The sequence below is a fragment of the Oculina patagonica genome, chromosome 3, assembly GCF_052425735.1.
Source record: "Oculina patagonica isolate OP01 chromosome 3, crgOcupat, whole genome shotgun sequence".
Taxonomy (NCBI): domain Eukaryota; kingdom Metazoa; phylum Cnidaria; class Anthozoa; order Scleractinia; family Oculinidae; genus Oculina; species Oculina patagonica.
The window spans coordinates 21,637,503-21,664,556 of record NC_135760.1 but is presented as its reverse complement, the minus strand read 5'-3'; the positions used below and the strand labels follow the sequence as shown (position 1 = coordinate 21,664,556).

The window sequence follows — 27,054 nt, the reverse complement described above, 5'->3', positions numbered from 1 at the left end:
CTCGAATCCTCCACTGCATATTGGAACAAATTAGCTAAATAGAAAATTTGTTAAAAACAAAGATAAACTATCTTAGTGTTTACGAAAAAAGTTGTTACAAATCTCCGCCATTTTGGGTTTTGAAGTTCTCGCGCATTTGAGATTTCATGACGTTACAAGATTGCCTTTTCTAATTCTGTTACAGGACAGCCGACCTTGTGACGCCATATGATCCAAAATGATGCCGCGGGAAATGTTAACCCTAAAATGGCTTATATTTGTATTAAATTCATTTGTATACCATTTAGACAGAAAGCGTTACACTGCAGGTTGTATAAACCGTGGTGACTTATTTCGTCCCAACTGATTGGCCGAGACACGTGCCACGTGGCGTCACGTGTAATGCGTCTTACTTGCGCATAATTGGTCGAGCCGTATGAACACGTGATGCAATGTTAGTATAACTTATTCGGCTCTTCTTTGTTACAGATTAACCTTATGCGCATGCTCAAGGGCAAGGACAATGCAACCATATCCAACAATTACCGTCCAATACAGATGCTCAACACCCGAACCGTCAAGGCTAGTTTTGATGTTCCTACTCAAAGTCCTAGTGCTAGTGCTACTCCTAGTGCTACTCCTTCTGCGGATGCAAGTGCTATTAGCATGACCGCTGGCCTGTTCCTAATGATGCTGTTGGCTGCCATTTTTGTGCGCTAAACCGTGTAAATCACGTGAGCGCTGGAGCAATTGTTTAAAGTTCCATTTGTTTTAATACTTACTTACTTGTTATGCTTTCTTGGAACCCGAGGCTTTTCTGGCGCCTTTTTGCAAACTTATGCAAGAAGAAACGTCAAAAAGGCCTCCGGTACCAAACGGCTTTTTGCGTGTGTTGAAGGAAGGGGGTGAATAGGTGCGGCAAGGATCGACGGATTTGGTCTTAAAAAGCGCAACTGTTGTAGACTTTCACGGATTTTAAAAATACAGCGGAACGCGGATGAGATGAGATTTTTTACCCGGATTTCGGACTCTCTCTGTTTTGAAGTTCGGATCGTGGATACCAAACGAATTTCAGATCACAGATCTTTAGTCGTTTTTTTGCGACTATGTTGGGTTTTGTTCATTTTTCTATTGTGAAAAAAAAAATAGAATTTTCAAGTAAAGCAGATCCGGGTTTCAACAAAAACACTGGCCGATTGTCGGACTTGTGTAATCCTATTTACCTTCTTACCTTTTTTTTTCGTAATTTTGTAGTGAATAAACAGATATCTCTCTTTGTGCGAAAAAAACAATCAAGCATCCGGGATACCAAACGTATCCACGTGAAGCTACGCCATCAGTATGGAATTTTTCAGGTCTAGTCTCAGATCCCGGGGAGGGGAGGGGGTTAATCCCTATAGTGGACTATACAGAGAGGCTCCGCTAGAGAGAAGTAACGTTTTCAGGCTGTAGTTATATTAAAGGGTAGTTATTTTGCGAGTTGAAGTATAGGAAAGGGTAGAGAAAACTATCACTTTGGGGCATTGCAAAATATTTCGAATAGGCGCTGTAAACGGCTGATTTATAGTATTTTAAGAAGTTACCCAGGCCAAGTTCGAAGAGGAATGCAGTATTCCTACCGCAGGTATGTCAAAGGGGTACCATTTTCCATGGAAGGCATATAAAGGGTTACCTGTTTTGAAAATATTGGTACCAAAGGGCAAGGGTTTGGACTTTGGCGCGGAGCCTCCCTGTATATAACTTTGCCGGTGCCCCCACCCCCGGGCCCCCACCCCCCTCCAGTCTCAGATCTTTCTATTGTTGAGGTAAAATTGATCGCGCGAAGAGAGATTTCTGTTTATTGAGGCTAAACTCAATATAGCTAGTGTTCGCTAGCACGGGGTCACAGGTTTCATTAAGCACATGGCAACAATTCCTCAGGTTCACGGTGAACCTCAACTGGCTACTCACCTCAACTGGTTACAAATCTCGATTGTTTAACTGACAAAATCACTAAGCGTTCATTCTTCGTTCTAGACATTGCATGCAGATGGACTTATTGTGAATTTCCGGTTTCTGACACGTATTTCTCAGCCCATCTCACAGAAGCACTTACTTATCAGCTATAATTGATTTACCTTGTACTGGTTTTAAGAGAAATCATGGCGTTGATTGTGTTGGCACACGCTGTTGCGTGCGTTAGCTTCGTGTCGTGTCTCTCTCTCGCGCGCGCGCGCGTGTCGCGAGACGTCGATTTGTGTTTATAAACAGTCCCCGCTCTAAGGGGCGTGGCCTGAGTGATCTCCTCATAAGCTGTCAGTCATCCACCAAAACAACCTGTGCCTTGTCTATGATACAATTTTGTTACAATTTTTTCTCACTTTTATTTAACCTTAAGGCACTGAAAACATGACTATTTTGGTAATGTAGTTTAGTTACGTGCGACATTGAAGCATGTTTGCAGGTCGCTAAGCGTGTCTCGCCTGCTAGATTTTTAAGAATTTGTACTTTTGTTTGTTAACTTTGTTGTGGAAAATACATTTTCCACGTTAAATAAAGTATCTATTTGCACTTGCACGTAAACGTTGTTCCATTTTTGTTTTGTTGAAAACATCCTTTGGAGACAGTGGAGTCGTTCATTTGTCGTTTACTTCCCCTATTTTGTTTCCTTCTGTCTTCTTTATCTCACAATAATAAAATGAAATGTAAAACAGAATCTGCACGAAAGGTCATTGCACAAACATACTGAACTGTCTTAAAACAAAGCAAAAGTCATCACATCTAGACAGTCAAAACACACAGAATTGAACGGTTTTTAATCGAGTGTCGAAAGTATATCCTGAATAGCATTGGTTTTGATTTACTATGTTCTGTGATTAGCTAAAAAAGCTCGCGCCACTTTTACATGTAACCAATCAGAAGTGAAACCACTCATGGCTTGCTCGCGCACGTTTTCCCGCGCTTTGTGTCCGCTGCATGTATGTTCGATTAGTCCAGTGGATTGTCTAGGTCCTTTGTGATTGTTGGCCAGAGATTACTTTGGTTTTGCAAAACTCGGATGAAAACCATTCTAAACCCATCAAAACTCGGTTAAAGCAAACACCTGGCGCCAAGCGTGAGAAAACGTGCACGAGCAACATGACGGTTGATTTTATTTGCCCTTGATTGGTTAAATAACGTTTGCTCAGATCATGCTACTAACTATGCTCAGACTGGCTCTAGAGCTTAGACCGCCATTATGACAAGAATTCGTTAAACACAGACAAAGTATTACTTTCCACAATAAACCAAACCTGCTCCAGGGCATCAAGGAGTAGATTCTCAACCTTATTAGACGCAGCCTCGTACTACTGTTATTCCTTAGTATAGGGGCGGGGTTTTTTCGGGGGGGGGAGGGGGGGGTTATTTTTAAAAAAAAAAAAAAAAAAAAAAAAAAAAAAAAAATAAAATTTAAAAAAAAATAAAAAAGGTTCAAAAAGGGAAAAAAAAAGGGGGGTAAAAAAAAGGGGGCGAAAAAAAAAAGGGGGGCGTATATAAAAAAGGGGGCGTTATTTAAAAAAAAAAAAAAAAAAGGGGGGGGTTAATCGGAAAGGGGCGCTTATTTGAAGGAGGGCGCTAAATCGAATCATTACGTATGTATAGTTCATCTAAGAGCGTTCAAACAATAAGCTTTTTAGAACGAGAGCGGTTTTCAGCATTGCGACAGGATCCCAGGCGGGAGGGGTCGGTAGCCTGCATGCACCCGTCTCCTATTTCCTCAAAAGACGGCTGCACGCAAGCTAGTCGGCCGGTGGCAAGAGCCCGGGCCCGAGTACTAACGTTTGGCTGTTGATCCGGACCCCCATGGTTTTACTGAGTGGAGTTCTAATATTATTTTCGTTCGGAACCTGGAGCCCTGAAAATGTTTGGCGCTGAGGCATGAGCCCTGTTTTTTGTTTGTTTTCCTTTTTGTGCAGGGAGGTGGGAGGAGGAAAAAGCGCAAAGTCCTGGAGACCTTAATCCCTTTACGACTCTGTTGTGGGACACAGACATCTTTGTTTTGATTTGTTAGAGCATGCTGCACGGATATAAACGGCAAACGTAACTTTGTAAAGTCGTTGGACAGCATTCCATCTTATATACTCTAGTACGACAAACGAATACTACCGTTTGGATAGCCATTCTTCACGGTTAAACTGGACAGTATAACACTCATTTACGTTTCTTTAAATTTTCTGAACGATTGCCACATTCTGATAACTGAAAAGGGGCAAACTTGAATTTAACAAACACAGGAACCCCAGGAGGTACCCAACCACCCAGAAATATTCCAACTGAGATAAATTTCCCCATCCCCCGGCCCCCGCTGATCTGCTCACTTGAGAGCATATCAATACATTATATACCAGCATTCACTGAACTATCATTGATATGCACAAAAAGTACCTTCAGCAAACCTCAAACTTGTTTGCTAAGGTTGAAAAACAAAAAACAATAAAACAATAGGGAAACAAAATGATTGAGAGAAGCTTGAGGACTGGTCGAAAATTTAATAAAATTAAATTAAACTTTAAAAATCACCCATTTGCAGATGTCATATTGCAAAGGCAGGGCGTTCTCCTCAGTTATTTTAATACCCTGAGTGATGGTCCGGTCTGGGAGTCGAACCCGAGACTTCCCGCACGACAGTCCGGCGCTCTACCAACTGAGCTAGCCGGTCGGCGGTTAGCTCAGTTGCCAGACAAAGAATTAATTCTTTTCGGACTTCGCATGTTTGCTACGTAAAAATCCCAAAGTTCCAATACGTTAATAAATCTTAAAACAAATGTAACAGATCAGAGAGCGAATGTAACAGATCAGGTGTGAATGTAGAGCAAATTCATCCCCCATCCCAAACCGTACATTTGTTCTTTAAGGTCATGAAAGAAACACTTCTTGGACGCTTAGAAACCGGCTTAAGCCTCTAGGACGATAAAACTTCTAAAGGAAGAGAGAGATCGCCTCGTAAGTGCTTCGCTGAAGTGATTTATTTAAATTGATTCACGATCGTCAAGCAGAAGAATTCACTCTTCTTGCCAGACAAGGAATTCATGCGTTATTCATATAAGACACGAGCTCGTCAACACCATGGCAACTCTGTTAATTGATTGATGTTGTACGCTATTGGTTAACTTGCTAATGATTGACTCGTGTTCTGCCCTTCCCCTTCCGCTAGGTTACCAAGCCCTGGAGGAGGTCTAGGTCGGGTAGAATGTTGTTCAAACCCTGGAGGGGGTCGAGAATTCGCATTTGTAGACTGTTCGCATCCCCCTTCATCAGTCTTCAAATTCGTAAAACCAGGGGGAGGCTTGCAAACCTTTTTGTTCTTACTCGAAAGTCCCCCCTCGTTGGTAGGATTTTTTTGAACAGAATTTCCTTGGTCTTGAGGGTCACCATTTTTCTCAAGGGGAGGCTTCCTATTTTCTGATGGCCCAGCCACGTCAGAGCGTTTAACAGCTTCTCGGGAAGAAGTCCCACTTTTATTCATATCCTTGGCGCCGTCTAGGGGTTCGTTGACGCGGCCAGGAGGTGGCCTGCCTCTTTCCAACCTACCACGACCTCTCCTGCCAGATCTTGGCCTTTCGCCATTATAATTTTGTCTTGAATTGCTATTATTGCTGCCACCAGAAACGCTTCTTTCAACCTTCTCTGGAGGGTCGACAACGGAAGTGTTTTTCTCGGATTTCAACTCTGTCTGAGCGCTATCAGGTTCAGCTTCTCCCCTAATTGCAAAATCACTCTCTTGCTTGTCAGGTTCTCTCGCAGATTCTTTTTCTTTTTCTTTCTTCTCACCGTCTCGGGATTCGTTTGCGCTGCCAGGAGGAGGCCTGCCTCTTCCCGACCTCCCTCGACCCCTCCTACCAGTTCTTGGCCTTTCTGTATTAAAATTGTGCGATGAACTGCTATTATTGCTGCTGCTAGGAACGCCTCTTTCAACCTTCCCTTGAGGGTCTACAACAGAAGTGTTTTTCTCCGATTTCAGCCCTGTCGGAGCGCTATCAGGTTTAGCTTCCGCCCTAATTGCAAAATCACTTTCTTGCTTGTCAGGCTCTTTCGCTGATTGTTTCTCTTTTTCCGTCTGCTCGGTACTTTTAGGCCTGTCAGTTGTAGTAGGGCGTTTCTTCTCAGTTCTTCTCGGGCCATTCTGTTTAAACTTCTCTTCACCCCATCGATTTCCAGTTTTGTCTATGGGGCGCCCAGGACTCCGCGAGGGTCCCGAGTATTTCGAAAATTCTTTTTTATCTGACTTCACTTGTTTGTCTTTGCGGCTTATATCGTCTGGTTGACTAATTGCCTTAACTGCGTCTACTGCCTTAGGGACATTTACAGTGTGTTCCGTTGTAGGATTCTTTGTTACTGTGTCCGTCTCGGGCCCTGTGGGGGGCTCGCTTTCAGGAACAGTTTCCTCTTGACGAACCTGTTAAACAAAGAAATAAAAGTAAGTTTTATGCACTCAATTAGAAAGAGCAAGAGGTTTTTTTGTTAAACCCGTCGTAGCAGCACACAATAGGGACTTTAAGATACCTGGACGGCTGACCTCGAGGACCGCTGACCGGAAGTAATCGCGTAGCCTTTATTGCGCATGCCCGCTCCACGCACATTGCCGTCCAGCTCCGTCCAGCTGTTGTCGAGGACGTGAGAAGTAGAGTTTTGCCGTCCACCAGTGAACGTGAATGCTTTTTGTTTGATTTCATTTAACAATCTCATTATTTTTTTAATTCTGTTACTTTGTTAGGCGCTCCTTTATGGTATTCTTGGTTTGGTACTGATAAAAAGTTAAGAAGTTAAGTTTTATTTGCGGTTGCGAATATATTTGCTGTACTTCGCATAAACGCTGATGGCGAAGCCACGTGGGTGAAATTATGAACTTTCTTGCTTGTGTTTCTACAAAAATTTCACTTGGAATTTGTACCCTGTGAATGAAAATTGTGCTTTCTCGTCCCGGACTTTTCGCTAGAAGCGCCAAATGTTTTTCTTCGCATGTTTTGGGCTAAGAAATTGTTGATGCACTAACGAAGCCGTCCTCCGTTCACACACGCCGGCTCTTAACGTTGAAAGTTCCTGTCAAGAACGTCAACATCAACCCAGTCCTCCTCGCGAAATTCTACCGTCCTCGCACCGTCCTCGAGGTCAGCCGTCCTGGTATCTTAAAGTCCCTAATGTGTTTCGCTGCTTAAAATCCAATCAAAAACGAGCTCTGAACATTGTCACGTCAGCATGGCGTCATCAGAAGAACACGTCATGTCACTTTACCGAAAACTGCAGGCTCAGGTAATGGCAACTCTCAGAGACAGGATTTTGACTAAAAAAGGAGATTGGAATAATTTTCCTTACATTTTCTCGGATGCGAGAAAACTATTTAAAGTTGCGATAATATAGATATTAAAGGTTTAAGATTAAATTGTCGGCCTTAACAAAGGGCCACGCTCGACCAGTGCGCTTTGCGGGAGGGATGATCATCTTGCAACAATCTCTATATTGAGAAAAGATGTAGGATTTTGGACAATAAAGTAACTGTACAATACCCGGCCGATTTGAAGCTGTACTCCTAAAACACTTGAATACCCGACTAGGCTGCTCGCTTTTCTCATGTTTTTAGAACAAGAAATAGACATAGGGTGTATGCTCTTCACGCTGCGCGGCAATGTGGCTATGTAGCTACGCGAATAAGCGTATCTAAGCGGTTACGTGGCTACGTCGCCACCATTAGAGACATCTTCGTAGCCACGTATCGACTATTTCAAGAGGTATTTTGGAGTGACCGGGTATTATGCAGCAAAACATTTTATAATGTTAAGTTTGCAAGTTACATGCGTCAATGCCTTTCATCCTGTGTTTCTCCCTTTTACTCTTTCACCCTTCACTACAGCCCTATTTCATTACACTTGCTACCCACAACTACTAAAGTGAATTGACTGTATTAGACCAAAGCACACTGTGTCAGCATGGCCCTTTAAAGACATACCGATGTTATATCAATTAAATATCTGTTCCTTTCTTGTTCCACATCAATGACTCCGCCTTTCCTTTTTTGTTTGTCAAACATCGAAGACATTTTCTTCTGAAGTTTCCTTATTTCCACACTGGGCTTGTAAGCCACCTGAAGGACAAAATTAATAATAAAACAGGAGTTACAAAATTAATAGAGCGGTTTTCACTTGAGTGTCGAAAGTAAATTGCGTTTGCTTTGGTTTTGCATTACTACGCTTAGTGATTGGCTTAAAAATCTCGCGCCAGTTTCTCAGCCAATCAGGAGTAAAACCAAAACCAATCGTGACTCGCTCACGCACGTTTTCCCGCGCTTCGTGCCAGTTACATGTATTTGCTTCGAGTTTTGATTGGTTCACTGGATTGTCTGTGTCCTTTGTGATTGGCTAGAGTAATAACTTTGGTTTTGGTTTAACGACACTCAATTGAAAATTGCTCTAAGGTCTTCATTTTTTAACCAACCAATACACATGACATTCTCTGACAGTTTCCCTTTGACTGTGAGTGCCATAAAACTTAAACTGGCCAATCACAACACATACAACATGCAAATCAAATTTCCAATAACAAATGTCGTTTGATAAGTGGAATGACGACTTGGATGAAATAAATGAAGAGCACCCAATGGGAATTAAACCCATGATTTTCCAGATACCGGATAGCCGCTCTAACCAGGTCTAACCATTGAGCTATGGGAGACTTGTGGTAAGCAAGGTCGTAAATGAAAGGTCGTAAAACGTCTTTTTATTCGGGTTTCACTGTTATATTTAGTTCTAAAAATTTGATCTAAACAGTATCCCATTGTTGATGATAGTGTATTGATATTGTATGGACAAATTTGATGCTGGTGATTCTTGGGGATATTAAGTTTAAATTAACAATAATTTTCAACAGACCTCCTCCTCATTCCCCTCACTTGAAGCAACAGTCTTGAGTTCTGTGAGGTTGTATGTGATTGGCAGTCGGCACATGGGGCATTCCACCTGAGAAATCAATGTTGTATTGTAGAACAGTCCAACAGATTCCAACTTAGTGATGAGTCTGGACTGATGTTGCTCTCACATTAAACTACTCTATTTTTATTTATTCAGTTAGCAAAGCAATTAAATATTTAAATTTTATAACAAGCACATTAATTTTTATTAGTAGACACTCAGCCGTGTTCTATTAGAAATCCACGATCCTGATTGGTTTTCCCATTGTTTTCTATTTCGCTGGGAGAATGTGCAATACTTTTGGAAGGAAAAATTCTCCTTTATTTCTAGCTAAAAAGTGCATAAAATTGAATTAAAATTAAAATTACATGTAACATGTACCCTTTAGAGTGTCTACTAAAATGAATAGAAAACTCAGGCTCAAAGTCTAATTGTTAATCAGAAAATTAAAAAAGTCAATTTTACATTTTTGTGCAGCACTAAATTTTAGTGGGTTGTAATTTTTTACCATCCATAAAAAAATAGATTATTAAGCAAAAAATTAACTCAAAAAGTATTCCATTGTTAAAACTATATACAGTCGTACATCACCATTTACATGTGCTGCTAAGTAATTTTGAGAGGTAATTTGGTCCCCATGGTGACCAACATAGAGAGATTTTCTCTGATGCCATCTTGTATCACAAACACTTCCCCCAGGGCATCCCCCATGGGGTAGTCCCAAGTTACATACCTTTGTGCTGTCTTCAGTTTCCTTTTCTAGTTGAAGTGAAAATTCTATGTACCTTGCTAAGCAGCCACAGTGAAAATAATGGTAACACTCTGTCTTGGTGAATTCATGATTATCCTACAGCAAAGGATTTAAAAGATTTAAGAAAGTTTTTGCACAATCGGGCAAAAAAAAAGAAAAGAAATATATTTATCCAAATCAACATGTTTATGCATGATACAGTGCATGTATGCTGTTATGCTTTGTAAGCATATTAGTCCAGAACATGGTAAAGAACTTTCCTGTTTGACTTTGTCTTGTCAAATATTGCTATTACTATTTCCTGTTAAGTATTAAAGGACCCTAGTCAGCCACGCCTTGAAATCCGTGAAATCCGCCATTTTGGATGCCATCGAAATTATGAAAACTGTGTGGTGAAGCAAATCTTATTGCATTGCCCCAAGTTGTGTTACTAGAAGCAGTTTTACAGCCATCTCTTTCATTTAGACAAGCCCCACATGAAACATAATAATATAAACCAAAATAAAGGCATGGCTGACTAGGGTCCTTTAATTCATTGTTAATAATTAGTTAAAAAGAAGGTGGAATGAGTGAACACGGCATTTTTTTGGAACCAGCCATGAAATTAGCACAGGGATGGTCTGGAGTATGTAACAAGATTTTCAGGTCCAGCTGCCAATGAAGTTCACCAACCAACACTCTCCAATTTCCCAAATTACATACAGTCGAAGCTCTCTTTACGGACACTCTCGTAAGCGGACAGCTCTACTTACGGCCGCCTTGTTTGAAACCCCGTTTTAAGTCCCATACAAACTCTGTATTTTTACATTCTCGTAAGCGGCCATTCCCGTAAGCAGCCGCGGACACTTTCAGAGATTACGACTTAGACTTTTTCTTTGTTTTTAAGCTCCCGTAAGTGGACACCCTAAAGAAAATCCTATTAACAACCTCTGTATCTTGCTTTTAGCAATTAACTTCACATCGCCGTTCGTCACAATGATTTTACAGTAATTACAGTACCATAATTCAGTGTTTGTTTTGTCGTCCGGTCACATTTAGAAACACCACTTACATGCATATTAGCATTACGTTAGCTGGGCAAGCTCCCGTAAGCGGCCATCTATCCCTTACACCTCCAGTGACCGCTTACGAGAACCAATCTCGTAAGCGGCCAGCTCCAGTTGCGGACACTTTTTTCGCGTCCCGAGGGTGTCCGCTTACGAGAGCTTCGACTGTACTCACCTGAAAGTGGCAAAGACAAATTGCACAGGCACAGCTGGGTGTGTTGTTGTCAGTTAAGCTCTCCTTGGCATACTAGAAAACAAATGGTTAAATGCAATTTATACAATTAATTCAGCAAAGAATATGTGGACCACAGAACACACTTAGAGATTGGTGTTTTTCTTAGAAGCCATGTGTTAACTGAGTCATCCATTTCAGCAAAATTTACCTCAATAAGTTCATACAGCATAGGTCTTCCAAGACAACCCTCTGCAAGTTCTCTCAGGTTTGCCAAAATGCTGAAAAATGCAGAAAAAATATAGTAAGTAAACATGTTAAAGATAATTCGTGTAGCAATAAGTCATTTTCAGTCTGAAACATAAATTCTCCTTTTTATCACCTAACAACAATACAATATCCCCTAGTTGGTGATTTTCTTAATTTCTGCCACCCCATCTCAGGGCATGGAAAAAAAATGAATTCCATCTTTCCCAAGCAACAAGCAGCTCTCAAAATAATCTTGCCCAATGCAGTTGTAAAACTTCTTATGATTTAGCCTGCATTTGACTTGCCTGGGTCATTGCCCATTGGTCAAGTAACCACCTTTATTATTTACTACACATTTGAAAATTTCAACATTGCTGATCCTAGCAGTATGCGGGACGCGTGTCATATATCAACCTAGTAAATGGCCCAGCTCACAACGAGTCTCTCGTAGCTCAGTTGGTTAAAGCGCCCAACCGGTACCTGGGAGGCCATGTGTTCGATATTTCCCGCCGGGGACTCAGATTTTTTCTTTGTCCCACGCTGGTGTCATGTTGAATAATTTCTTCACTATTTATCACCGAGCTTGAAATTTACCATCTTTATAATTTACTAAGCATGAAAAGTTCCTAACCCAGCAGGACAATTAGCCTGATTTTCAGACATCTTCCACTGGCCATGCACTCCCAAGAAGAGAGCATGTGACCAGTGAAAGACATCTGAAATTCAGTCTGCAGGAAAAACTACTTGCCCTTTATTGTACCTGTTCTTACAAGATTTGTAAAATGCAGGATACAAAACATCAAATTCTACAACCTTTCAATATGAGCTTCAGATAGTCCCCTGGGAGTCTTGATGTGAATGGATGGCAGTTCTGATGGATACTAAAAATGAAGATGAAAACATCAAGTTACTATTTTTAGCCTGAATATAATACTCCAGTAAGCTTAATTTGCACTATGATTAGCATGATTAGCACTCTTCTAAGCTTTCATTTGTAGCCCTTCACATTTATGCTCACACTATATACAGCTTGAATGTTGTGGTTCAATTTCACCCTGGGTATAATTTGGTATTTTTCTTTGCCTCGTATTCATTATAATATATTACCATACACCAGAACAAAGATACCAAATTGTACCAGGGGAAAAATTGAACCACAACTTATTTCACGATTTCTTGAACTTCCAAGGAAAACAAAGATTGGTTCAAGAATATCAGTGGTAAAATTGCAGTGTTTGACTTACTAGAGTTAATCCAAGGGAAATGAGGACTTTTGGTTCAAGTTATTGAGAGATTTAAGAGATCAGGACTAACAACAGTTTTCTAAAAAATTGCACCAAAAATGTATGTCTTGATATTGTTACTTTCTAACGAAATTCTAACTCCAACTGAAATTTTAAACACAAACTCAAGCTCAAAAACAACATGGGCCAGTGAGTCATCACAAAACTTGAATGAAGAAAAAAGTAAAACTATGGGATGTACCTTATCAGGAAGATCAATAACTAATGTAAGACACACAAAGCGCTTGTGTTCTTCATCTCCTGTGCTTGGATGAAGCAGAACACTGACAGCTATAGGTCTGAAAGAGAAGTCTAGACATCAATACTGTGAAGTCACAAACAGCACCACTAAAAACTTGAAGCTGTAATGCAGCCTTTTAATTAATTAACTGCAGTCTTAATTATTAAATCTTGATCATCCAGACATTTCTATTAGATCCATAAATTATTTCCTATGTGAGTCTGAGTTCTGAGAAATGCAAATGGTCTAATGATATCAAAGTGCAGTGGACTCCAAATCACAAGGTTTGAGCCTTGGCTGGAGACATTGCACTGTGATTTTAGGCAAAACACTTTTATGTCATAGTTTCACTCTCCACACAAAAGTATAAATTGGTAACTGGATCATAAAATTTTATACCATAACCAAGAAATTCCTGTGTGCTGATTGGTCCAAAGTTATGGTTGATGAGAGCATAGACCATGAAAGTGATGTCAGATCATGCCACTCACACGCACGGGCTAGAAATGTGTAAGCTTGGTTTCCATGAATGAAAGCGAATTTTATCTTGTTTTGTTTGAGCGCTAACAAGGTCATCTTGCTCGCTTCTAGCAATAGGCACACACTCATCGAGAGAATAAAAGGTATTAAAATTATTATTCATTGAATTCTTGTTTATCTTCTTTTGTGTCATTGTCGTTTTTACTTGTAAGGAATCTTTACGTCCCCCCAGCAAAGTTTCTTCCAGCAGGTCAGGCATCACTTTTGATAAATACATGTTCAAGTTTGTTATGGTATGAAACAAATCAAATGCATTTTTCCGTGGTCTACACTCATTTAGACCATAGAAATGGCGCCATAAAATGTCCAAAACTTTGCAGTGAAACCACTCGCCCTTCTTCTTGAGTTTTGAACATTTTCTGACGTTATTTCTATGGTCTATTTAACAATTAGACTACGAGCCCGAGTTTTCTATGCGCTCATAGAAAACGAGGGCGAGTAGTCTAATTGTTTTAGTAGAAACTCTAAAGGACTGCAGTCCAAAAACCTACAATTTTATGTTTTTATACGCCAAAAATGAAGAAAAATTAATCTTTAAATGAGCAACGAGCGTGCGATCGTTTTCTATCAGCGAATAGAAAACAGTGGGAGAACCAATCAGATTCTCAGATTAACAATAGAACACGGTTGAGTTTCTACTAAAAGAGTGTAGACCATGGAAAAATTTGGTCGATTTGTAAAATACCGTAAAGTTCCGTGTATAAGCCGCACCTTTTTCCTCTAAATTCAAGTCAAAAATCGGGAGTGTGTCTTATCTACGGAAACATCTTTGGTTGGAGTTTTCAAGAGCCTAATTAATATTCATAAAAAACTTCTCAAGACGTCATTGAAAAAACATATAACAACCTGAAAACTTTGTTGTTCACTGCCTTTTAGTTCCTCTGCAAAACTGTTTGCAGTGAAGCCTGCCGGTCACTTCGAATCATGTCTTTCTGCCGCGTGCGAGAAAGCACCAAGATAAATGCAAGTACTCACAAGGCAAATGGCCGACCGCTTCGCTATTTTATTGACCTTCACAACAAATGCATCTGCTGGATTAACAAACTCTTATTCTGCATGAAGTTTTGATCCTGTTGCGGGTAGCAGTTTCCAAGAATCTTGAAATAAAAACGTGGTTTCTTCCGAAGAAAGTGCCGCCATGTTTGATTTTATTGCCCAGACTCCTCTCTACAATTCAAAGCTTGGCTACTAAGCATTCATCATTCGCGTACGATTCGAACGAATTGCAAGTGTTTCAGGAGTGTTTAGAAGTGATAATCTCGAAAAAATGATATCAAGAGAGCATCCAAGTTTAAGATATTGTGAACTCAAACTAAAAGGGAGGTATGACAAGTGAAATTTCGCTTTCGTAAGACTTAATTTATATTAAACATTGCAACAACCGCTGTGTCAGTGTTTTGAAACCGTGCTTGTTTGCCCTTGTTTGTTTACCAATAGAACTTCACTTAAACTTCAAACTTTATGGACCGTATATTTTTTTCCAAAATTTGAGCTTCCAAATCGGGGGTGCGGCTTATCTACGGGTGCGGCTTATACATGGAACTTTACGGTAGACGTGCCAACTCTCAAGCATTATGCACGAGTCTCATGCCTGCGGATCCAAAACACTGATCCCATGCATACCGACCAATGAAAGTCAGAACCTCTTCACTACTCTTCGGCCACTTTCATAAGTCGTTGGAACATAAGGGAAATTTCCAGAAATTCGCTGTTTTCACCGTTCCCATAATACATCTTGTTTACCCCCCAAAATTTTTGCATAAGCATTGTTTTCAATTTCTCTTGGGATTTACAGTGACGTGCAATCGTCCCCAGAGAAATTGAAAACAATGCTTATGCAAAAATTTTGGGGGGTTATTTAAATAAAACAAGATGTATTATGGGATCGTGAAAAAAGCGAATAGTCGAAACATCTTTGGAAAATGTGGAGATGGCAATCTCACGCTTTTGACTAAGGAAAAGTTGGCAGGTATAAAATTAATAACACGTCCTCTTGGTAGACAAAAATTTATTCTGTTAAGTGCCACAGCGCAAGTTGACTGACTGACTGTTTAAAAAGTATTTTTTTTTCAGTAGAAGATAGGCGACTGAGGAGAAATTTAATCAAACACAAGATATCCATTGATTAAATGTTGAGCATAAGTTAACTTATCGAGTTTTCAATAGCCTTTTTTGATCTCCCTGTATTTACCAAAGTTTACCAAGGTACCCTTCTGGCCCTTCTTTACTCAATCCCTCTGACACTATCTCCCATAAACAACAAAGGGCAGTTTTTGTATACTGCTGTTAACTTCCACAGATGATGAAATAAAGATTAAATTAATTTTAACATTAATCCAGGATGTGTTTTCCGCCTACCTCTCGCGAGGCCCTTCGAGGGTTAACTCGTGAATGTAAATAGCTTCCAATAATTCAATCTCCTCTTCAAGGGAATAACTGAAATTTTAACACAACGATTCTAAGTTAACATGCACCACATCTGCTGCGATAAAATAAACGCTAGAGAAGCACGTTTGAAGTAAATTGCCTCAAATACCTGCCATCTCCATGATCTGTGGCCGCAGGGCCGGCCGCCATGTTGCATCATCAGTGGTAATGTTTGCTGGCTCAGGGTTTTTTACTCCAACCGAGTGGACACTGGGGCGGTTGAATTGGGTGCTGCTGAAAAGCTCAGTGATTTGAGACATTTGGCAGTCTTGACACATCGTACACAGTATAAACTACCGGAAATTTACAGACATGGAAACTGAAAACGCAACTAGGGCTTTCCACAAGTTGATCGGCAACTTTTTGGCAACTTTTCATGTTTCGAGCAACTTTTTCCTCTTCGGGCAACTTTTTCCTCTCGAGCAACTTGTTGTATTTTGAGCAATTCCAGACCGAAGATCTCCAATGATTATGCGAGTGTTGTTCAAAGACCATACGAACGTTTCTGAAGATTTACGAAGTTTGACAAATATTTTCGAGAAACGTCTGAAGACGTTTCAACTTTCGGCTCATTCTGCATTAAAACGATTAACATTACAAAAAAAATCCTCAGCAAACATGCCCTCATCATTTTACAAATTTTCCCCTTGATTAGTTGATATGTTATTTAGATACTTCTTTTGCTTGAATAAAAGTACAGAAATGAAATGTCTAAATGTACAGTTTGGGTCTTTTTGGAAAAATGCCATCACGTGGATTCATCCCAATTTTCACTCCACGTCCAAGAGAATCGAATAAAAAACGTGCTACATGAGCCACTGAAATTGACAATCTTGGGCCCTTTTGTTGAAACTCCACCCCCGGAGGGGTACTCCCTATAATGGCCTATACGGGGAGGCTCCGCCCGAAAGGGGTACCTTTTTCAGGCTTTAGGTATATAAAAGGGTAGGGATTTCAAAAGTTTAGGTATACGAAAGGGTATGGAAATCTGTCATTTAGATTTTCGAAAGGAACTTTAATTAAAATATTTTGAACAGATGCAATTTATGGCTGTATTATTTCAATTTATTAAGCGCTACATGAAAATGACGAGAAAACGTCATGTTTTAAGCCTATACTATGACTTTCAGGTATATGAAAGGGGTACCTTTTTTCATTAAAAGGTATACGAAAGGGGTAAAATTTCTGGCAAAATGGTATATAAAAGGGTAACGGGTAAGAGGTCGGGGCGGAGCCTCCCCGTACAAAACTTTTTTGAGTGCCCCCCCCCCCCCGGGACTCCACCACGTAAAACCGGCCAGTTTGAGACTTGAAATGAACAGTTTGGGTCTTTTTGAAAAACCGCCATCACGTGGATACATCCCAATTTCCACTCCAGGTCCAAAAGAATCGAATAAAAAAGCGCTACATGAGCCACTAAAAATGACGATTTTGGGTCCTTGTGTTGAAACACCACCACGTTGATTAAAGCATATTTTCACTCCAGATCTAGTAAAACCGGCCAGTTTGAAACTTGAAATGTACCGTTTGGGTCTTTTTGAACAACCGCCATCACGTGGATTTATCCCAATTTCAATCTCTGGTCCAAAAGAATCGAATAAGAAAGTGCTACATGAGCCACTGAAAATGACGATTTTGGGCCTTCTATTCAAATACCACCACGTAGATTAAAGCATATTTCCACTCCAGATTTAGTAAAACTGGCCCGTTTGAGACTTGAAATGTACAATTTGGGTGTTTTTGAACAACCGCCATCACGTGGATTCATCCCAATTTCCATCTCAGGTCCAAAAGAATCGAATAAGAAAGTGCTACATGAGCCACTGAAAATGACGATTTTGGGCCCTTATGTTGAAACACCACCACGTAGATTAAAGCATATTTTCACTCCTGATCCAGTAAAACCGGCCAGTTTGAGACTTAAAATGTACAGTTTGGGTCTTTTTGGAAAAATGCCATCACGTGGATTCATCCCAATTTTCACTCCAGGTCCAAAAGAACCGAATAAGAAAATGTTACATAAGCAACTGAAAATGATGAGTTTGAACCCTTGTGTTGAAATATTACCACGTAGATTAAAGCTTATTTTCACTCCAGATTTAAGAAAAACCGGTCAGTTTCAGACTTGAAATGTACCGTTTGGGTCGTATTTGAAATATACCATCACGTGGATTCATTCCAATTTTAAATTCAGGTCCAAAAGTATCGGATTAAAAAGTGCTACATAAGCCACTTAAAATGACGGCTTTGGGCCTTTGTGTTGAAACATCACCACCTAGATTAAAGCATATTTTCACTCCTGACCCAGTAAAACCGGCTCGTTTGAGACTTGAAATGTACAGTTTAGGTCTTTTTGAACAACCGCCATCACGTGGATTCATCCCAATTTTTACTTCAGCTCCAAAGAATCGAATAAGAAAGTGCAACATGAGCCACTGAAAATGACGATTTTGGGCCCTTGTGTTGAAATACCACCAGTCCAGGTAGATTAAAGCTTATTTTCACTCCAGATCAAGTAAAACCGGCCATTTTGAGACTTAAAATGTACCGTTTGGGTCTTTTTGAACAACTGCCATCACGTGGATGTATCCCAATTTTCAATCTCAGGTCCAAAAGAATCGAATAAGAAAGTGCTACATAAGCAAATGAAAATGACGTGTTTGGGCCCTTGTCTTGAAATACCACCGCGTAGATTAAAGCATATTTTACTCCAGATCCAAGAAAACCGGCCAGTTTGAGACTTGATATGTACAGTTTGGGTCTTTTTGGAAAAATGCCATCACGTGGATTCTTCCCAATATTCACTTCAGGTCAAAAAGAATCGAATAAAAAAGTGCTACATGAGCCACTTAAAATGACGGCTTTGGGCCCTTGTATTGAAACACCACCACGTAGATTAAAGCATATTTTCACTCCTGATAAAGTAAAACCGGCTCGTTTGAGACTTGAAATGTACAGTTTGGGTCTTTTTGAACAACCGCCATCACGTGGATTAATCCCAATTTCCATCTCAGGTCCAAAGGAATCGAATAAGAAAGTGCTACATGAACCACTAAAAATGACGATTTTGGGCCCTTGTGTTCAAATACCACCACGTCTCAATACACAGATTAAAGCATATTTTCACTCCAGATCTAGAAAAACCGTTCAGTTTGAGTCTTGAAATGTACAGTTTGGGTCGTTTTTGGAAATATACCATCACGTGGATGCATCCCAATATTAAAATTCAGGTCCAAAAGAATCGGATTAAAAAGTGCTACATAAGCCACTTAAAACGACGGCTTTGGGCCTTTGTGTTGAAACACCACTACCTAGATTAAAGCATATTTTCACTCCTGATCAAGTAAAACCGGCTCGTTCGAGACTTGAAATGTACAGTTTAGGTCTTTTTGAACAACCGCCATCACGTGGATTCATCCCAATTTCCATCTCAGGTCCAAAAGAATCGAATAAGAAAGTGCTACATGAGCCACTGAAAATGACGATTTTGGGCCCTTGTGTTGAAATACCACCACGTAGATTAAAGCATATTTTCACTCTAGATTTAGAAAAACCGGTCAGTTTGAGACTTGAAATGTACAGTTTGGGTCTTTTTGAAAAAAAAAAAAAAACATCACGAGAATTCATCCAAATTTCCACTCCACGTCCAAAACAATCGAATAAAAAGGTGCTACGTGAGCCACTAAAAATGACGATTTTAAGCCCTTGTATTGAAACACCACCACGTAGATTAAATATATTTTCACTCCTGATAAAGTAAAACCGGCTCGTTTAAGACTTGAAATGTACAGTTTGGGTCTTTTTGAACAACCACCATCGCGTGGATTAATCCCAATTTCTATCTCAGGTCCAAACGAATCGAATAAATAAAGCGCAACATGAGCCACTGAAAATGACGATTTTGGGTCCTTGTGTTGAAACACCACCACGTTTATTAAAGCATTTTTTCACTCCAGATCCAGTAAAACAGGCCAGTTTGAGACTTGAAATGTACAGTTTGGGTCCTTTTGGAAAAATGCCATCACGTACATTTATCCCAATTTTCACTCGACGTCCAAAAGAATCGAATAAAAAAGTGCTACATGAGCCACTGAAAATGACGATTTTGGGGCGGCCCTAGTGTTGAAATACCACCACGTAGGTAAAAGCTTTTTTTCACTCCAGATCCAGTAAAACCGGCCAGTTTAAGACTTGAAATGTACAGTTTGGGTCTTTTTGGAAAAAAAAAGGCATCACGTGGATTCATCCCAAGTTTCACTCCAGGTCCAAAAGAATCGAATAAAAAAAGTGCTACATGAGCCACTAAAAATGATGATTTTGGGCCCTTGTGTTGAAATACCACCACGTAGATTAAAGCATATTTTCACTCCAGAGCCAGTAAAACCGGCCCGTTTGACGCTTAAAATGTACCGTTTGGGTCTTTTTGAACAACCGCCATCACGTGGATTTATCCCAATTTCCATCTCAGGCCCAAAAGAATGGAATAAAAAAGTGCTACATGAGCCACTGAAAATGACGATTTTAGGCCCTTGTGTTGAAATACCACCACGTAGATTAAAGCTAATTATCATTTCTGAATCAGTAACACTGGCCCGTTTGAGACTTGAAATGTACAGTTTGGGTCTTTTTGAACAACCGACATCACGTGGATTTATCCCAATTTTAATCTCTGGTCCAAAAGAATCGAATAAGAAAGTGCTACATGAGCCACTGAAAATGACGATTTTGGGCCCTTCTATTCAAATACCACCACGTAGATTAAAGCATATTTTCACTTCACATTTAGTAAAACTGGTCCGTTTGAGACTTGAAATGTACAATTTGGGTGTTTTTGAACAACCGCCATCACGTGGATTCATCCCAATTTCCATCTCAGGTCCAAAAGAATCGAATAAGAAAGTGCTACATGAGCCACTGAAAATGACGATTTTGGGCCCTTGTGTTGAAATACCACCACGTAGATTGAAGCTTATGTTTACTCCAAATCCAGTAAAACCGGCCAGTTTGATACTTCAAATGTACCGTTTGGGTCTTTTTAGAATAATATCATCACGTAGATTCATTGCAATTTTTACTTCAGCTCCAAAAGAATCAAAACAAAAGTGCTACATGAGCCACTGAAATGACGATTTTGGGCCTTTTGTTGAAATACCACCAGGTAGATTAAAGCTTATTTTCACTCCAGATCAAGTAATACCGGCAATTTTGAGACTTGAAATGTACCGTTTGGGTCTTTTTGAACAACCGCCATCACGTGGATGTATCCCAATTTCAATTTCTGGTCCAAAAGAATCGAATAAGAAAGTGTTACATATGCAAATGAAAATGACGATTTGGGCCCTTGTGTTGAAATACCACCACGTAGATTAAAGCATATTTTTTCTCCAGATCCAAGAAAACCGGCCAGTTTGAGACTTGATATGTACAGTTTGGGTCTTTTTGGAAAAATGCCATCACGTGGATTCTTCCCAATATTCACTTCAGGTCAAAAAGAATCGAATAAAAAAGTGCTACATGAGCCACTGAAAATGACGATTTTTGGCCCTTATGTTGAAACACCACCACGTAGATTGAAGCATTTTTTCACTCCAGATCCAGTAAAACTGTCCCGTTTGAGACTTGAAATGTACCGTTTGGGTCATTTTGAACAACCGCCATCACGTGGATTTATCCCAATTTCAATCTCAGGTCCAAAAGAATCGAATAAGAAAGTGCTACATGAGCCACTAAAAATGACAATTTTGGGCCCTTGTGTTCAAATACCACCACGTAGATTAAAGCTTATTTTCACTCCAGATCCAGAAAGACTGGCCAGTTTGAGACTTGAAATGTACAGTTTGGGTCTTTTTGGAGAAATGCCATCACGTGGATTCATCCCAATTTTCACACCAGGTCCAAAAGAATCGAATAAAAAAGTGCTACATGAGCCAATGAAAATGACGATTTTGGCCCCATGTGTTGAAACATCACCACGTAGGTTAAAGCATATTTTCACTCCAGATCCAGTAAAACTGGCCCGTTTGAACCTTGAAATGTACCGTTTGGGTCTTTTTGAACAACCGCCATCACGTGGATTCATCCCAATTTCCATCTCAGGTCCACAAGAATCGAATAAGAAAGTGCTACATGAGCCACTGAAAATGACGATTTTGCATTGGGCCCTTGTGTTTAAATACCACCACGAAGATTAAAGCTTATTTCCACTTCAGATCTAGTAAAACCGGCCAGTTTGAGACTTTAAATGTACAGTTTGGGTCGTTCTAGAAAAATTCCATCACGTGGATTCATCGCAATTTTTACTTCAGCTCCAAAAGAATCGAAACAAAAGTTCTACATGAGCCACTGAAATGACGATTTTGGGCCTTGTGTTGAAATACCACCAGGTAGATTAAAGCTTATTTTCACTCCAGATCAAGTAAAACCGGCAATTTTGAGACTTGAAATGTACCTTTTGGGTCTTTTATAGCCAATGTAAATCACTCGCAACGCTTGGGGATCGCTCTTTTCATGTGGCCGCCCCTAAATTATGGAACGATCTTCCAAGTGAAATAAGAAACATGCCATCTCTGCAAAGTTTTAAGAAAGCCATCAAGACCTTTTTATTTTTAAAAGCTTTTTAATTGTACATTTCTTTTTATAGTCATATACATTTTAATCTTTTTTTAGCTTGTGAATTTAAATTTTAAATTTTTAGTTTTTTTTAACTATATTGTAATGCGCAATTGAAAATTTTTAAATTGATAATTGCGCAATATAAGTAAATTATTTATTATTTATTAATTATTTATTTTTTGAACAACCGCCATCACGTGGATGTATCCCAATTTCAATCTCTGGTCCAAAAGAATCGAATAAGAAAGTGTTACATAAGCAAATGAAAATGACGATTTGGGCCTTGTCTTGAAATACCACCGCGTAGATTAAAGCATATTTTACTCCAGATCCAAGAAAACCGGCCAGTTTGAGACTTGATATGTACAGTTTGGGTCTTTTTGGAAAAATGCCATCACGTGGATTCTTCCCAATATTCACTCCAGGTCAAAAAGAATCGAATAAAAAAGTGCTACATGAGCCACTTAAAATGACGGCTTTGGGCCCTTGTATTGAAACACCACCACGTAGATTAAAGCATATTTTCACTCCTGATAAAGTAAAACCGGCTCGTTTGAGACTTGAAATGTACAGTTTGGGTCTTTTTGAACAACCGCCATCACGTGGATTAATCCCAATTTCCATCTCAGGTCCACAGGAATCGAATAAGAAAGTGCTACATGAACCACTAAAAATGACGATTTTGGGCCCTTGTGTTCAAATACCACCACGTAGATTAAAGCATATTTTCACTCCAGATTTAGAAAAACCGTTCAGTTTGAGTCTCGAAATGTACAGTTTGGGTCGTTTTTGAAATATACCATCACGTGGATGCATCCCAATTTAAAATTCAGGTCCAAAAGTATCGGATAAAAAAGTGCTACATAAGCCACTTAAAACGACGGCTTTGGGCCTTTGTGTTGAAACACCACTACCTAGATTAAAGGATATTTTCACTCCTGATCCAGTAAAACCGGCTCGTTCGAGACTTGAAATGTACAGTTTAGGTCTTTTTGAACAACCGCCATCACGTGGATTCATCCCAATTTCCATCTCAGGTCCAAAAGAATCGAATAAGAAAGTGCTACATGAGCCACTGAAAATGAAGATTTTGGGCCCTTGTGTTGAAATACTACCACGTAGATTAAAGCATATTTTCACTCTAGATTTAGAAAAACCGGTCAGTTTGAGACTTGAAATGTACAGTTTGGGTCTTTTTGAAAAAAAAAAAAACATCACGAGAATTCATCCAAATTTCCACTCCACGTCCAAAACAATCGAATAAAAAGGTGCTACTTGAGCCACTAAAAATGACGATTTTAAGCCCTTGTATTGAAACACCACCACGTAGATTAAATATATTTTCACTCCTGATAAAGTAAAACCGGCTCGTTTAAGACTTGAAATGTACAGTTTGGGTCTTTTTGAACAACCACCATCGCGTGGATTCATCCCAATTTTAAATTTAGGTCCAAAGTATCGAATAAAAATGTGCTACATGAGCCACTTAAAATGACGGCTTTGGGTCTTTGTGTTGAAACACCACCACGTAGATTAAAGCATATTTTCACTCCTGATCCAGTAAAACCGGCTCATTTGAGACTTGAAATGTACAGTTTGGGTCTCTTTGAACAACCGCCATCACGTGGATTCATCCCAATTTCCACTCCAGGTCCAAACGAATCGAATAAAAAAAGCGCAACATGAGCCACTGAAAATGACGATTTTGCGTCCTTGTGTTGAAACACCACCACGTTTATTAAAGCATTTTTTCACTCCAGATCCAGTAAAACAGGCCAGTTTGAGACTTGAAATGTACAGTTTGGGTCCTTTTGGAAAAATGCCATCACGTAGATTTATCCCAATTTTCACTCGACGTCCAAAAGAATCGAATAAAAAAGTGCTACATGAGCCACTGAAAATGACGATTTTGGGGCGGCCCTAGTGTTGAAATACCACCACGTAGGTAAAAGCTTTTTTTCACTCCAGATCCAGTAAAACCGGCCAGTTTAAGACTTGAAATGTACAGTTTGGGTCTTTTTGGAAAAAAAGGCATCACGTGGATTCATCCCAAGTTTCACTCCAGGTCCAAAAGAATCGAATAAAAAAAGTGCTACATGAGCCACTAAAAATGATGATTTTGGGCCCTTGTGTTGAAATACCACCACGTAGATTGAAGCATATTTTCACTCCAGAGCCAGTAAAACCGGCCCGTTTGACGCTTAAAATGTACCGTTTGGGTCTTTTTTAACAATCGCCATCACGTGGATTCATCCCAATTTCCATCTCAGGTCCAAAAGAATCGAATAAGAAAGTGCTGCATGAACCATTGCATAAAACTGCTTAGAAATCTATTTTTTGATTAGAAATTTAACCCTCAAAGAGTAATTAGTATATATTTAAAGAAATTATCTTAATTAGAAGCAGCGTTTTGAAATTTTTGGAGCAACTTTCGAGCAACTTTTTTATCAGAAGCAACTTTTTTGGATTTTTGGAACAACTTTTGACCACCTTTTTAGAAATTACGGGCAACTTTTTAGGTAATCTCGAGCAACTTGTGGAAAGCCCTAAACGCAACACAACAAGGGACAATCAATAGCTAAAACAGGGCTTTATCAGGGGGTAGGAGGTACTCCCTATATAAAGATAGTGGACTATACGGGGAGTAAAATACTGATGAAAGGACCACTTGTACAAACAGCAGCGAAGTGAAGCCGGATCTTGGCGTAGATCAGGATCAGCAATATAAAGTAAAACGATAAACTAAATGCAAGTTTTAGTTTCCATTGTTTTAAATATTGTAACGGCCCATTTCCATTTTTACTTAGCTTTTTCAGCTTCTGAAGAAGGTTATTTTTGTCTAACCGAAATATTGGGCAATAAAATTTATCTAGCCTTTTTAGCTGTCCGACTAGCCTTGCATTTAGTTTATCGTTATACGGGAAGTCTCTGCCCAAAATTATAAGGGTAGGGAAAACTGTCATTTAGGTATAGACTAGTATTGGGGCATATACTTCATGGGTGAATGCCATGAGTGCATTGACTATATAAGTGCATTTTGGGTATATAATTTTAATAATACACCAAAAATGCACTTAAAAATTAACATTTAAAAATGTTTACTTACGTCACGTACTTGGCCTACTTCACTTACTTGGCTTACTTCACTTACTTGGCTTACTTCACTTACTTGGCTTACTTGGCTCACTTAACTTATTTGTCTTAGATTCATTACACTTGCTCCAAGTCGACCTCGTGCGAGCGAGCGACACCAGAAAAAAAAAATTAAAAGGACCTTGAGAAAGTCTATAGATTTATCTGATTTTTTTTGAAGGGGTTATTGTCGTTATTCAAGTGAAAAATTTAAAAAGGTATAAAGGGGTACAATTTTCTAAGAAAGGTATACAGAAGGGTTACTTCTAAATCAGTATATTTTTTTTTCAAAGCCGGTATAAAAAGGGTAAGGAATTGGACTTTGTACCGGAGTCGCCTCGTATTAAACTTTGCTGGGTATCCCCTACCTCCGGGATGGGGAGGGCTTTATTCAGTTTCTGGAGCAAAGCACTCGAAACGAATCACTCACGAAGAAAAAACGTTTTGTCTTCTTATCACTCTCAAGCAAACGAAGTAGCAACCTTCTCAGATCACAACATTGTTTCGGAACCGATTAACGCCAATAATCCAACCCAGGTTAGCCTACCCAGGTTTACTTCCACTCGTTTGGAAACGTTTAGGTTACTAATTCTAGAAACATATAACTCTGATAACTCAAAGTAACCTGAAAAGGCAGAAAATGTTACAGAAATCATTCTGGACAACTCATAAAACTGAATTTCGAAATGGCACTAATCCTGCTTTAAACCATTCTCGTCCCCATAGCCCTTTCGTTTCTCTTAGCCGGCTTGACACGAGAAAACGGAGGGCGCTAGGGCTCTGGGGACATAGGCGTTTGGAATTAATTCGAATTTTTTTGATTGGCTGTTTGGAACAAAGAATTCCTAAACGGAAGTCGAAAACGTAACGACTCTCTCATACATCCTTTTGAAACGTCATGACTGCATACATGAAGACCGGAAGTCCTAGAATCTAGGACTGGAAATCCTGTGTCCCCAGAGCCCTTTGTTTCCTCGTGCCAAGGCCCAGCCAGCTAAAGGAAACGAAAGGGCTATGGGGACGAGAATGGCTTTAAACAATAGGACTTAATAAGACTTAGGACTCCAGCTGTTAAAAAAGTTGAGCGACACTTGGGTCGATATTTCAAGCTGCAGTATATCAATTGAAATGAGTCCATAAATAAAATGAATGCCACAGCAGATAGTGTCGTTAATAATTCAGCACGTAATCGTCTTCCTAGATTTGAATATCGATACGAATAGCTTGGTACAGTTCAACAAAAGCACTATCATGCAGTTTAGAGCATTTGGAGTCAGATTTTATTTAAAACACTCGGTTTAACTTTTTAAACTGTACGGTCCGATAAGGACAGGCTCGATAATCTCAATAATAATTAGCGTCATTTAATTGCAGGATTTAAGTTACTCGAAGTAGAAACTGCAGGTGGTTTCGAGAATGCAAATCAAAATATCTGAGTAATTACCAAGATCGTGTGGTTAAACAAAGAAGACCTTGTTTTTATTTTGTCTCCCAAAAAGCTGATAGAGTGAAAACGAATTCCCAGTACAAATAATTCCGTCAAAAATGTTTTGGTACGTGTGGACATTCGGCAAATGCTTTCGTTTCGTAAGCTAGGATGAGTACTACACCAGCTACTATATAAAATTGGTTGATTTGGGAATTATTTGTAAATAAACAGGTACTTTGAGTAGCTACCTTTAAATACAGCTTAGTTTAACT

The 27,054-nt window shown here is 39.6% G+C and overlaps 2 protein-coding genes across 2 annotated transcripts in view; one reads left to right on the top strand and one right to left on the bottom strand.

Moving 5' to 3' along the window:
• The window catches only part of LOC144645396 (carbonic anhydrase-like), a 38,806-nt gene extending 36,265 nt beyond the window's left edge, over nt 1–2,541 (top strand). The window contains exon 9 of the mRNA XM_078504965.1: nt 469–2,541. Coding sequence (XP_078361091.1) covers nt 469–699 — 231 coding nt within the window. The 3' untranslated portion in view covers nt 700–2,541. The remainder of the gene's footprint in view (nt 1–468) is intronic.
• A 2,401-nt stretch (nt 2,542–4,942) lies between these two features.
• LOC144645304 (uncharacterized) lies at nt 4,943–15,801 on the bottom strand. Its single transcript, XM_078504832.1, has 10 exons — nt 15,719–15,801; nt 15,541–15,618; nt 12,604–12,700; nt 11,932–11,999; nt 11,081–11,150; nt 10,873–10,944; nt 9,634–9,747; nt 8,862–8,948; nt 7,943–8,077; nt 4,943–6,394 (listed from the first exon to the last, which is right to left on the bottom strand). Exons 1-10 carry the CDS (start codon nt 15,757–15,759, stop codon nt 5,105–5,107), a joined length of 2,052 nt encoding a protein of 683 aa, XP_078360958.1. The 5' UTR covers nt 15,760–15,801; the 3' UTR covers nt 4,943–5,104.
• Nucleotides 15,802–27,054: the final 11,253 nt, after the last annotated feature.